The 14,660-nt window shown below is 29.3% G+C and overlaps 1 protein-coding gene across 1 annotated transcript; it reads right to left on the reverse strand.

Annotated features, from left to right (window-relative positions):
* Nucleotides 1–1,166: 1,166 nt before the first annotated feature.
* Nucleotides 1,167–14,483, reverse strand: LOC124529656 (lysophospholipid acyltransferase 7-like). The gene is made up of 7 exons (XM_047103488.1): nucleotides 14,093–14,483; nucleotides 13,526–13,839; nucleotides 12,652–12,803; nucleotides 3,247–3,458; nucleotides 2,215–2,388; nucleotides 1,869–2,007; nucleotides 1,167–1,569 (listed from the first exon to the last, which is right to left on the reverse strand). The coding sequence occupies exons 1-7, from the start codon at nucleotides 14,320–14,322 to the stop codon at nucleotides 1,330–1,332; spliced, it is 1,461 nt and encodes a 486-aa protein (XP_046959444.1). The 5' UTR covers nucleotides 14,323–14,483; the 3' UTR covers nucleotides 1,167–1,329.
* Nucleotides 14,484–14,660: the final 177 nt, after the last annotated feature.

Raw genomic sequence — 14,660 nt, forward strand, 5'->3', positions numbered from 1 at the left:
TTCAATTTAGTTATATATAATTTTGGTAACCCAACTAAAATCGTACCGTGTAAGCCTGGTGCATCTAACTGAAAATGATATTAGATGCAAAAAATAATAATTTACCGCATTTTATTATTCTTTAAACAAGCAACATAATCAATAAGAATAATTTAATTTAAGTCATATCAAATAACTAAATAATATTACATACTTTTTGCTTAAATATGTTGTAATACTTTTAATGATTTCTATTTTTTTATGGTATAGGTTGGCGGGCGACTATATGGGCCACCTGATGGTAAGTGGTCACCATCACCCATAGACAATGATACTTTAATTAACTATTCCTTACATCGTCAATGTGCCACCAACCTTGGGAACTAACATGTTATGTCCCTTGTGCCTGTAGTTACACTGGCTCACTCACCCTTCAAACCGGAACACAACAATACTGAGTGCTGTTTTTGGCGGTAGAATAACTGATGAGTGGGTGGTACCTACCAAGACGGTAGCTCAAAGCCCTACCACCAAGTAATAATATAAATCAGAAAATGTAGTATTCTCGTTACACATAGCATAATAAAATCAAATATGTTTCTTAAGTGTTTATTCAGATCTTCAAAAAATTTAAACATCCAATAAATAAGTACAAAATTGTAGATAATCCTATTGGTAAATGGTAATTCATAGACATTTATCTGGGAGTATACATAGACATTTAATTATAAAAATCACAATATAAAATAAAATACAATTTTGATAATCTCAAATAATACAAAAATATAGCGATTAGTTATTACTAATTATTATATTTGGAATGACAATAAATGCAAAGATACTTGCCAGTCAAAAAATAAAATAATTAAACTTGATTTATTCATTATAATTATGTAAACATTGATTAATATAAGTGATTAATTATATAAATAGTACCTACAACATTTTACGATTTATGTAATCAATAAATAATATTAATTAAAAACCCGACTACAAATTAGTTAATTTAATATGGCAGCTTCTAGCAGCCATATTAAAATTGTCATATATGACATCATAGCCTACTGCTCTATGCTGAATAAATACTACGTATCTAATACATCAATTTAGGCTCGACGTGACCATAAACAAATTGTAAATGCTAATTCTTTATCACGTCGAAGCGCTTTATCAAGACTTATGAAATATACCCATACATAATATCATAAATGCCGAAAAATCGATCCCCGTAAAAAATTACTTTGTCTTTACGATATCAGTCCTTATCCCCTTAAAATAGAATCTAATTCTATTTCAATAATTGAAATAATGTTTAAATCAATAAATTTAACATTTCATTTTGTTTTTCCTTCACTCCTTTATTGTATCTGTTTTGCTGACCCTCGGTGGCTTTGGTCGCAACATTGCACGGACTTGGTTTAAAATCAATCCCAATATTAAGAAAGCTAACCACACGCCGTACCAGTAGTGATAAACGGAACTGTAGTAGATCCAAATACGATCAAATGTCAGAAGTAGGAATGCAGCAGCTTGGTAAGATTCGGAATGTGAACGAAGGAACCACATTATGAAGCCAATTATCTTCTTTTTCTGTAATAATTAACATAAAATAATTATACAATAAATATATGAAATATTAAACAATGTGATCAACCTGTAACATACATCTGTTTTATATATTATAAACTTACTATTTAAATTTAAAGAGTGAGAATAACCATTTATTTCGGAAATAATTCAAAGATAATTCGACTATTGTAGTATTAAAAGTCCTTTGATCTCGCGATTATAAAAATTCAAGGTTAAATTTGTATGTCTTTTGCTCAAAGCTTACGAATTTTTTTATGTGTGTGTGTATTTTGTATATGTATATGAAAACCAAAAATTACCATTCCAGTAGCATCCTTGTAATAGAGCTTGTAATATATGTCCTCGGCCATCACGTAGAACGGACAGAAATATATGCAGAAGAAATACCCAGCGTGGAAACCATGCCATATCACGGAAACGAAGAGAGCAGCGTGGATCCTGAAAACAAACAATAAGACAATCGCAACGATTCCTTCGTATTAATGAAAAAAGTAAATCAAAACTTAGATAGATAGATAAAAACTTTATTGCACACAAACATTAACAGGAAAAAAAGACAGTAATAACAAATATAAGTAGAAGAAGGTGGTGTACAAGGGCGGTCTTATTGCTATAAGTAATCTCTACCAGACAAAAAAAACTTACTTCAAATTCTTCACAGGGAATCTCTTATACACGACCATGGCAACCCAGTATTGCACGGCCTTGTTCCAAACTTTCATCGAATCGCGCAGAGTGACCACGGTCTCACAACCCCAGACGTCCATAGATTCAACGGTTTTGAAGTCATACTCTGCCACCTGAGCTTCTTTGTCCGTCCTGAAATTGTACGATTTGTATTTTTGATATGCAACCTCTTTTGTCTACCTTTAATACTATCTGTTAGATTGATTTCAGGAAAGAGACGGAAGTGTGTAAGAGGGAGCGCGCGCTATTTGATTTGGCCAATGAGTTCTCAATGCTGAAGCTAGATGTCATATAGTAGCAAATTTTGAAATAAATATATTGTTTCTTATTTTATGCTCATACTACATGGGTAGCGAAAAAGTATACGGTATAAATTATACGCGATTAGTGTAAGGCTCGTTTTTTATTTTATTAGGGTCTAACAAAAATACCGGTACAAAACGCACATATGGACAAAAAAATTATATTTTTTAAGGTATAGTATCATTTAATGGCATGCCTTTAGCCAGTAGGATAAAAGACAAGACAAAACATTTTTATTTGATTACAAAAATAAACAGCAAAATCGGCTTGCAAATTGCATTATAAACAGTAATTGCAGTGAGCAATCGCGGATAACTGCGGTTCGCGTGTGTCTTTCTATCGTTTCGTATGTAATATTCTCTTTTGGAAAATATTCTTATCCATAACTTGCAAGCTATAGGAACGCAAAATATCTTTAGTGTGCCATCGATTGGAATTAGCAACTTACTTAATTTTAAAAACATGTAGGTAGGTATGAACAAAACTCTTTAATACTATCATGCGAAAAAGAGCTCTAATCACACACACACATCTGTGTGTGGTGGAAATATTAATTAATTCCAACATACTTTATTCCACATTATATTTTTATTTTTCATAATTTTACATACAATAGTGGTAAAAAAATAAAAATAAAAATTTCATTATACTACAAACTACCGGTAAATATGTGCATTTTTTACTTACATCTTTTTAAGCTTCAAGTAACCAACCGTAGGTCCATGACCAGTTCTATTCCTACCCTGCACCGGATAAGCACCAAGACCTGCAGATGTACACACACTCTCCGCAAGAGTCATGCCCGAATAGATGCGTTGTCGAAATGCCGCAAATAACGCCCAAGGATATAACATCCTATATAAAAAGTGGCTATTGTTATGTTCCTCCGTCAAGACATACTGGAAAACAAATACAATTATAAACACATACATTTTTAGACATAATAATTAACCTACCTTTGATGAATGATAATCAGTTAATTTGTTAGGACTTAAAAGTGCAACAAACAAGCTGACTTTCAGATTTATAATATTAGTTACAATGTTAACGTCACAAGTATTTCCCAGTAATTCAGATCATGACCAAGATTAAATGATTATTGTAATGTTTAATTTTGAAGGGGGGGCCAATTGTAATATATAATTGGCTAAAAATAAATTTAAATTTAAAAAATGTTAATTTTCTTCGAGGCAAACTAAAAATTCGGTAGAGCTGGACAAGGTTTTTAAATTAAACAAATCCTCGAAAGAAAGTGCTCCGGAAGTCAGTTAAATAACCCTTCAACATTACAAGTAGATTTACAGAAAAGGCAAATCTATGTTCCAAATTAATTTATTCAAAAAAAATATGTCAAAATAATTTTAACAATTAAAAAGTCTTAAAGTAACAACAGTAACAAAATCGGGCGCCTGGATGTTTACATCCATTTAAATTCACACTAAACTTAATTAAATATTTACTTATTGTAAATGTTTTATAGTTAGCAAAAAAAATATTTTAAAGTTAAGACTAAGTTATGTAATAACAAGTTACAAACAAGTCAAAAATAAAGTTTAAATAACGTTATAACAATGTATAACTATCCTTTAAAAAAAATGTTTGAATGCCAAATTTTTATAAGGTTATAAATTGTATACTAAATCCCACAAAGTTCCAAAGTTGCGGTAAAATAAATATGTAAAAACTACATACCGAAATCCAGAAGTTAAATAATTGTTATAAAGTTTTCACTTCCTTTACGGTTTCTAAAATTTTATCTTCAAAATATCTAAAGAAATTAAGTTCAAATGTTCTTCGAAAAGCGTTGACAATAATCCACTCGAAGATACAGCCAAAGAAGATAATTCAAGGAATAATCCACGATAATACAGTTGTAGAAAATAACTGTAGAAAATAAATTTCGAAAATAACTGGTGAAAATAATTGTTGAAAATAACCATTGAAAATAACTGCAAAAGAGAAACAATTCTAATTAGAACCTAACACGAATTTCGAAAATCTAAAGTATCACTTTAATAATTCAACCAACTTACCCGGTCAATCCCGGTTATTTTCCAAAAATAACAAAATGCATCATGGGAAATATTCTAAAAATCCCCTGTAAAGAACCACAATCGTTGTTACGAAACAGAACAATTGAAATAAATTCAAATTTCGAAGAAAGTTTTTCGACTTACCACGAGGCGACAAATATCCAAATTTATTTTTGTAATCCGACATCGATTTACTTCCAATCGTTTAAATTAAGACATTTCGTGCCTTAAAACTTCAATTTTCAACAATATTCAATAGTTTAAACCAAATAAAAGTTACAAAAACTTTGAAAAAAATTTAGTGTCACATTTCGACTTAAAAGGCGGAAGGAAAGTGAGGTCTTAGACAAATGTCAAAGATCATCTCAAAGATAATATAAAGATAATAAATCACAATCAGGTCAGGAATGCATAATGCATAAAAAGTGCATTTTTATTTTAAATGTCAAATTTAGCGGTATTTTTAAATTATGCATAAACATAGCCTTAGAAATGATTGTCAAAGTCAAATGACAGATGACATTCGATAACCTATGTTAGAAATTTAGTATTTTATGTTGAAATTATTTAAAAATGGATGAAACATGTAACGTGCGCCACAATTACGTTACATTACCCCCCAACCAAAAAATAAAAGAGGAGCTCAACCTGAGAGACTCTTTTATTCGACTCTACAAAAGAGGTAGAGACCGACTCTATCAATCAAAATATTAGAGTGACATCACAAATAGTAACTCTACAAAAGTTAGAAAAATATGGAAAACAACAACAAACCATATCAAATTATAACAAAAGTTATTTCTAAACAATTCTAAACAAAAGTAATAGCTAAACACTACCCTAGAGATGAGAACTCTAATATAGTCTCACTCGAAAGCAAAAAGTTGTCTAACTTAACTCTATTCAGAAAATGTGATAAGTAAAAGTAATTATCAAACAACTTAACCTTGGAGATGAGGACTCAATATAGCCTCACTCGAAAGCAATGAGCTGTCTAATAAAACTTGTTTCATTTAGAGTAGGAAATTATAAAGTATTACCTTACTCGAAAGAAGGAAAATATATTTTTTTTTTAATAAAATGTTGGGTCTACGGAACATACACTAATTGGCATACCAAGAACACCAACCTCAAAATGGTTTCAAATAAAAACAAAAGATATGACTAACGTGGCCGACGCAACTCAATACGACTTTCCGAACACGAGAGCATACAAAAATAGTTCTAACTGTGACCGACTCTACACCATCAGCTTTTCGAACACAGTTAAACAAAACTTCCAAAAAATGGGTGTCTGTGACCGGCTCAACACCACCAGTTTCCCGAGCACAGAACAAAGTCTCCAAAAAATATGTCTGTGACCGGCTCAACTCCACCAGCTTTCCGAGCACAGAACAAAACAACAAACAATTGTTTCAAAAATGTGTTATTGGAAAATTCACAAAATTGGAATATCCAAAACAAAGTCAAAACCAAGCTGGACTAAAGTAATAGTCAATAATCGAATCCAAAGGATTACTTCTACAAAACTTCAACCAAAAATAACTTATTACTAAAATATGCAATAAGGTTCTACACAACTAGCAAAAATGTTATGTACAAAACACACAAACAAAATAATACAAAAGTATAAACACAAAAATATTGTAAAAACAATATTCAAAAAATATTACAAAAAAAATATATAAGATCTTATGAGTCAAAAGAAATATTCGGACTTATTTTTGTATGGAATCCAAAATGTCCTAAGTTAAATTTAGCAAAAATATATTTGTAGAAAACATACTAGAGTGGGAATCCTATCATACTATCATCTATCAAATCTTTGAGGCCAATTCTTTCATACATCTCATTCAATCATCTCTAACAAATGCCTCAATATCCCAAATCTAAATATAACTCTACAAAATATTTTAGAGTTAATTCAAAACTATATTTTAATAATATCTTTAATATGATAACGACCAACAGTACCTTTCTCTAAATCTTTTAATATATAAACATTATTAGAAATCTTCTCTACAATTTGAGATTTTATAAACTTAGGAGCAAGCTTAGCCGAAAAATATTGAGAAGCACTAGACAAGATGAAATTTCTTCTCCAAACTATATCACCTGACTCATAGGAAATGACTTTCCTTCCCTTATTACAATATAAAGCATTCTTTTTATAAGCTTTAAATAAAGATTTGGTTACCAAATCAAAAATTGAACTTAAGGAATCTAAACTTTGTGCATAAGTTCGACGATTACCAAATTCGAGTTCATTCAAATTTGTAAATGAATTACTGAAACGATGTAATGAAGCATCAATTATGACTTCACGACCAAACATAAGAAAATTGGGAGTAAATTCAGTAGCTAAATTAATACTGCTATTCAAAGCTAATTGAACATGGCATAAATATTTTGACCAAGTTCTATGATCATCATGAACAAAACATGCTATGCAAGTTTCTAACGTTTTATGATAACGTTCAACTGGATTATTTTGAGGTGTATATAAAGTGTTATAAAATATTTTATTTATATTAAAGCTTTTCAAAAATTGTACAAAATGTTTAGAAGTAAATTGAGTACCATTATCACAAATTATGATTTTTGGACAACCAAATTTAAGAAAAATATCCTTTTCTAAAAATCTACATATGGATTTTGTGGTAGCATTACATAATGGATTTAACCAACAATACTTAGAAAATACATCTAATACCGTGCAAATATATCTGTGTCCAGAATATGATTTTGGCAATGGACCAACTATATCAATAGATAGCATAATCATAGGTTGAGAAACAATCTTTTGATTCGTCATTATACCAAAAGGTGGAGCATTCGAGTGCTTATAAGCTTTACAAGTTTCACAATTTGAAATATAATCTTTTACATCTTTAAACATATTAGGCCAATAATAATGAATTTTTAACTTATTTAAAGTTTTATGAATACCTAAGTGACTTGAATCTAATGAATCATGATTATTACGAATAGTATCTAATACATTTTCTTTTGGAATAACAATTTTCCATGCTAAATTACTTTGCAATTGAAATTTGGGTTTACAAAATCTATAAAGAACTTTGTTTTCAACTCTATAATTTTTATATCTTAAGGGAAATTTTTGACAACCTATAAATATATTTTTGTACCAAGGATCTTCAATTTCTTCATCAGGATGGGTTATCTCTGATGGAATATCAATAGCATTAATTTGAATACGAGATAAAGTATCAGGTACAACATGTAAATTACCTTTTTTATGTATTATATTAAAAGTAAATTGAGATATACGAGCAGCCCAACGCGCTAAGCGTCCGCTTGGATTATTTAAGCGTAATAACCACTTTAAACTAGCATGATCTGTTATCACAGTAAATTCCATACCTTCAATATACGGTCTAAAATGTTCTATAGAATCTAATATAGCAAGAAGTTCTTTTTCAGTAGTACTATAATTAATTTCACATTTATTAAATGTTCTAGAATAAAATGCAACAGGATGTTGATTATCTTCATCATCTTTTTGACATAAAACACTACCAATAGCATAAGAGCTAGCATCACAATGCAGGAAAAATGATTTGTTAAAATCTGGACAAATTAGTACAGGAGCTGTTAATAGTGCTTGTTTAAGTTTTACAAAAGAGGTTTCGCAATCTGAATTCCATTCTACGGCACGTTTACTATTTCGACTACCGCGAGTTAGATTAGTTAAAGGAGTAGCAATATCAGCAAATTTTTCTATGAATCTACGATAATATGAACACAAACCAAGAAAACTACGTACTTGTTTTACAGTTGTAGGACGAGGAAAATTTTCTATTACAGACAATTTAGAAGGATCTGTATGTAAACCATTGCTATCGACAACGTAGCCTAAATAACATAGACGTTCTTTACAAAATTCACATTTTTTCAAATTAATAGTTAAACCAGCATCTTTTAATTTATGATAAATTTTACTTAAAAGAGTTAAATGAGTTTGAAAATCACTAGAGATAGCTATTAAGTCATCTAAATATACAAATACATTAGAATCGAATTCTACACCAAAAAGTTTGTCTACTAATCTTTGTAGTTCAGCGGGAGCATTAGTTAAACCGAAGGGCATACGAACGAATTCGAATAATCCCTTTCCAGGAATTACGAAAGCAGTCTTCTCTCTGGAAGTTTCTTCTAATGGAATTTGCAGAAAAGCTTTAGACAAATCAATTGCTGTGATATACTTAGCACCACGCAAATTATCCAAAATCCGCGACGTGTAAGGTAAAGGATATGCATCTTTAATAGTGACTGAATTTAATTTTCTGGAATCTAAACATAGTCTTATACCACCATCTTTTTTTGTGACAGCTAATACTGGAGAACACCAAGGAGATTTAGAAGGTTGAATAATACCATCCCTAAGCAAAACTTGAACTTCATCATAAAGTTCTTTTTGTTTAGCAGGACTAATAGGCCAATAACGTTGTTTAATAGGTTCACCAACAGTTATAATTTTATGCTTAGTTAAATGTGTTAAACCTAAACCTTTCTTTTCATAAGAAATTTCTTCAAAAAGTTTTATAATTTTATTTAATTGTTCTTTTTCAGAAGAAGAAAGTTGAACTACAGAAGTTACAGAATTTACAATTATTGAATTCTTATTTTCAAAAGTTATATTTTTAAATAATTCATGAGCTAAATTAAATGCGAGCCAAAAGTCGAATCCTAGAATAATTTCTGGATTTAGTGAGGGAACTACCATGAATTCTACAATGCGAGTTACATTGTCACAAGTAATTGGAATATCAATAGTACCTAAAACGTCTTGTGAACTACCATCAGCAGTACAAGCCTTATAACTACTAGTCTTAAGTTTGAATCCTAAATTGAGGAATTGCAAGTGACTATTACAACCTAGTACGCTTTTATTAGCACCACTATCCAATAAACCTGTAAATGATTTACCACAAACTTGAAATTTTAAAAATGGACGTATGTCACTATTTTTAGTAAACAAAATGGGAGCAAATTTATTCATTGAGAAAAATAGTTTTAAATAATTACACCAATTAGAAAAGTCTTCACGAATTTCAGAAGCATTAGGTTTAGAAATTTTAATATTTGTCAGATCAACTGATTCTTTATTAAGGACCTGTGTCTGACAAAACCTTACTCGTTTTTTGGAAGAGTACAATTATTGCAAAATTTAGTGATAACATTTAATTTACCACATTTAAAACATATAGTGCCTGGAATCTTTTTACACTTTTTATAAGTATGTCCAATTTCTTTACATTTTAAACAAGTTAATGTTTGAACTGAATTAATATGCTTAGTCTTGAAATCTGAGTTATTATAACTATGTTTATTATTTAATATTCGAAATTCATCAATTTGTTTTGAAAGTTTTACTAAATCATCAATAGAATTTATTGAACGACCTACCAAATGAATAGAGTAGCTAGGCAGCATGTTATGTTTCAATATTTCTAATATAGTATGTTCAGATAAGGGATAAGTTAGTCTATTTGACATATCTACAATTTCAATAATAAAATCTGATAAAGTTTCATTTTGTTTCTGTTTTCTAATTCTTAAATTATATTCAAGTTGATAATCAAAATCTAGTTTGTCAAAACGCTTTAGTAATTCTATTTTAAGATGTTTCCAAGAATTAAGCGAACTACGTATAGATCTAAACCACTTGAGAGCAATGTCAGTTACTACTTCAGTAAAGCATGGCAATATTTGGTCATCACTAATATCTCGACTCACACAGTATTCTTCAAATGTTAACAAAAATTCACGTACGCATGTTTTACCATTAAATTTATATTTAAACTTAGACAAATCTACTCGTTTATAGTATTGAGGTTGTCTATTATTCATAGATAAAGTGTTACTAAAAAATTGTGGCAAGTCTGCCGACAAGTCTACTAAATCATTAGAAGCAGAAGGCTTCGCCTGAGAAATATTCGTCTCTAACATCTGAGAATGTTCTACATTAATAATATTAGGGGTTACATTTTTGTCACTACTATCATCAATAGATGGTTTAAGAGTTAATTCATCTCTGTCAGTCATGGTTATGTCCTAAAATAGAATTGATAATGGAACGAAAAGCTTTACTTCAAAACATAAAAAGGTTATAAACTTGGCATTCAAATTACATAAATACTTAACATTAGTATTTAGTACAAAATGATTCTAACAAAAATTATACATATGAAAATACATAGTACATATTAAATGCTTTACAAGAGCTTTAATTGTAATTCAGGTCCCTGGCTGAGGGCGCCAATTGTAATGAATAATTTTGAAGGGGGGGCCAATTGTAATATATAATTGGCTAAAAATAAATTTAAATTTAAAAAATGTTAATTTTCTTCGAGGCAAACTAAAAATTCGGTAGAGCTGGACAAGGTTTTTAAATTAAACAAATCCTCGAAAGAAAGTGCTCCGGAAGTCAGTTAAATAACCCTTCAACATTACAAGTAGATTTACAGAAAAGGCAAATCTATGTTCCAAATTAATTTATTCAAAAAAAATATGTCAAAATAATTTTAACAATTAAAAAGTCTTAAAGTAACAACAGTAACAAAATCGGGCGCCTGGATGTTTACATCCATTTAAATTCACACTAAACTTAATTAAATATTTACTTATTGTAAATGTTTTATAGTTAGCAAAAAAAATATTTTAAAGTTAAGACTAAGTTATGTAATAACAAGTTACAAACAAGTCAAAAATAAAGTTTAAATAACGTTATAACAATGTATAACTATCCTTTAAAAAAAATGTTTGAATGCCAAATTTTTATAAGGTTATAAATTGTATACTAAATCCCACAAAGTTCCAAAGTTGCGGTAAAATAAATATGTAAAAACTACATACCGAAATCCAGAAGTTAAATAATTGTTATAAAGTTTTCACTTCCTTTACGGTTTCTAAAATTTTATCTTCAAAATATCTAAAGAAATTAAGTTCAAATGTTCTTCGAAAAGCGTTGACAATAATCCACTCGAAGATACAGCCAAAGAAGATAATTCAAGGAATAATCCACGATAATACAGTTGTAGAAAATAACTGTAGAAAATAAATTTCGAAAATAACTGGTGAAAATAATTGTTGAAAATAACCATTGAAAATAACTGCAAAAGAGAAACAATTCTAATTAGAACCTAACACGAATTTCGAAAATCTAAAGTATCACTTTAATAATTCAACCAACTTACCCGGTCAATCCCGGTTATTTTCCAAAAATAACAAAATGCATCATGGGAAATATTCTAAAAATCCCCTGTAAAGAACCACAATCGTTGTTACGAAACAGAACAATTGAAATAAATTCAAATTTCGAAGAAAGTTTTTCGACTTACCACGAGGCGACAAATATCCAAATTTATTTTTGTAATCCGACATCGATTTACTTCCAATCGTTTAAATTAAGACATTTCGTGCCTTAAAACTTCAATTTTCAACAATATTCAATAGTTTAAACCAAATAAAAGTTACAAAAACTTTGAAAAAAATTTAGTGTCACATTTCGACTTAAAAGGCGGAAGGAAAGTGAGGTCTTAGACAAATGTCAAAGATCATCTCAAAGATAATATAAAGATAATAAATCACAATCAGGTCAGGAATGCATAATGCATAAAAAGTGCATTTTTATTTTAAATGTCAAATTTAGCGGTATTTTTAAATTATGCATAAACATAGCCTTAGAAATGATTGTCAAAGTCAAATGACAGATGACATTCGATAACCTATGTTAGAAATTTAGTATTTTATGTTGAAATTATTTAAAAATGGATGAAACATGTAACGTGCGCCACAATTACGTTACATTATCATAATTAAGAGGTATAGTTTATAATACTTAGTTATCACCTTCTTAAAAAGACTACATTATCTTCAAAAGTATTACTTCAATATAAACTAAAACTAGACTCATTCACCATAAATTGATAATAACATTGATTTGGAATTGCTTAAAATGTTCCTTAATACAAGGATGATACAATGGATGCTAATAACAATGTTAGTTACTGATGTATTTGTATATGTAACTTACCTCAAGGGGCCATAAGTGTGAGAATGCTAAGTACAGAGAAATATAGAGCGGCACCATCCTCAGTGTATTGACTGTAAAGCCAAAACAATCCACATACTTGCTGTATGGCAAATGGAAGTAATCATTGAACGTACGATATCTGTAATACGGACCTAGAAAAAAAAAAAAAATACAGACGAATTGATAACCTCCTCCTTTTGGAAGTCGGTTGAAAAAAAGGTTGTTACTTTCAAATCTTTATATAATAGACTGAAAGAAAATAAGATTTCCCAAAGAAAAAAATGACAAACTTTGAAGCATTGTAGATAACTAAAACATTACTAAAATCCAATTTAAACATTGTTCCACCCAAAATTCACTTTTTGAATACCCTTAGATAAATTGTAAAAATCATTTCATATAAGGTACAAAATATTAAAAACACACATAAAAGTGCTCAAAAACAACTTATTAACATTAATTTTTAATTAATTAATTTATACAACCTAGCACTTTTTATGTCATTGTATAGAATTGTTTTTTTTTATGAACATGAACAGAGCCAATTTAGTATTATTATTACTATATTAACCCTGAATATTATGTATAGATGTGAATTTCCTCATTACAAATAAATATATTTCACAGTAACACTCAGGGTAACCTTCTACTTTGCAGACGATGATGAAGTTAAATGATAAGCTTTTAAGTATAACACAACTCTTTACCACATAACTAGTTATATCCACTTTCATTTTACTTCTAAAGTTCCAATAGCAACTTCCATAATGCATTAAATGTCATCATTCCATAATGTATTTGTCATAACTTTGGTTGAAGTAAGTTATAAAAGTTTTAATTTTTTAACTATATTTATAATTGAAGATAATATTACCTGTCAATAATCCAATATAGTTGAAAGTATAGTGGAACAAATCAATAAATTCCGGGTTAATCAGCTCAAGGAAATCGTCATCTTTTTCTGTTGATGACTTAGTTTCTGCCTTCGTTGAATCTGATTCTTTTTTCTTAGCCTCGGTAGCCAACCAGGATCCATTCATTTCAAAAGCTACTCCGACCACTCTTAGCACAATGATCATCTCGATTAAGTTTGTTTGGCCCGAAGAAGGTGGTAAACCGATTAGATGTCCAAGCCGGAATACAAAGAGATAGCCAAACATAAAGAAAAATGTTGTAACATGGCATCGTCTGTAAACAAGAGTATTATTTTTACTTAAAAAATATATATTATTGAAATCTTTTACACCTTGGCGTATTATTTATACATAGAATAATATACATCGTTACTAAAACTGTGTACTGAATATATATTATATTCTGTTTAATAATAATATTATTCAATAAATTATAAAATTAGCGATTATATTTTTATGATTCATTTTATGTTTTAAACTAATTTTACACCAAATAGTATATTTTCGTCAAACATTTAAATACTTACTTTATTGTATCTGTTTTTATTATAGATATTCCCATTAAGCCGGACATGATCGGATGTGAAGCACTATTTCCAGATACAATTATTATTAACAAAAGACCTAAGATAGAACCAGCCCATTTTTTTGAATCAATTGTATCTAACTTTCTGTAATAAGGCCCTACGAATACACAGAGGAGAAGTAAGGATAAATAAATAATGTCGTTTAAATTCTTCGTAATAAACGCCAGCATTTTTGTATGACGAATTAACAGCCGTCTTTAATTATAATGTGTATAAAAACTAATTTCTAAAAAATCTCATTTTAATTTGAGCAAATTAATTACAAAGTACCACTGCCTTAGATTATTACACTCGAGACCGACAGTATAAAATTGTACTTCTGAATTGTGATTGATTAATTTTTTCTACCTTTAGTTGAAGTTGACACTTATTAAATGTTGCAATACTTCAAAGATATAAATAAAATTAAAGCGATGTGAGAATTATTCTTTGATACGCTTCTATTTTCTTCTACTTTGCTGCTTGTGATAGTATGAATGTATGATGTGATACTCATTTGATATATAAC

This window comes from Vanessa cardui, chromosome 5 (genome assembly GCF_905220365.1).
Source record: "Vanessa cardui chromosome 5, ilVanCard2.1, whole genome shotgun sequence".
Taxonomy (NCBI): domain Eukaryota; kingdom Metazoa; phylum Arthropoda; class Insecta; order Lepidoptera; family Nymphalidae; genus Vanessa; species Vanessa cardui.

Excerpts from the sequence above, each read along its gene's own strand:
- LOC124529656 (XM_047103488.1), bottom strand. The coding sequence starts at position 14,322 with ATGCTGGCGTTTATTACGAAGAATTTAAACGACATTATTTATTTATCC. Across the intron at positions 12,804-13,525 it reads CTATATTGGATTATTGACAG|GTCCGTATTACAGATATCGT; the intron begins GTAATATTATCT and ends TTTTTTTTCTAG. Across the intron at positions 1,570-1,868 it reads ACAAGGATGCTACTGGAATG|AAAAAGAAGATAATTGGCTT; the intron begins GTAATTTTTGGT and ends TAATTATTACAG.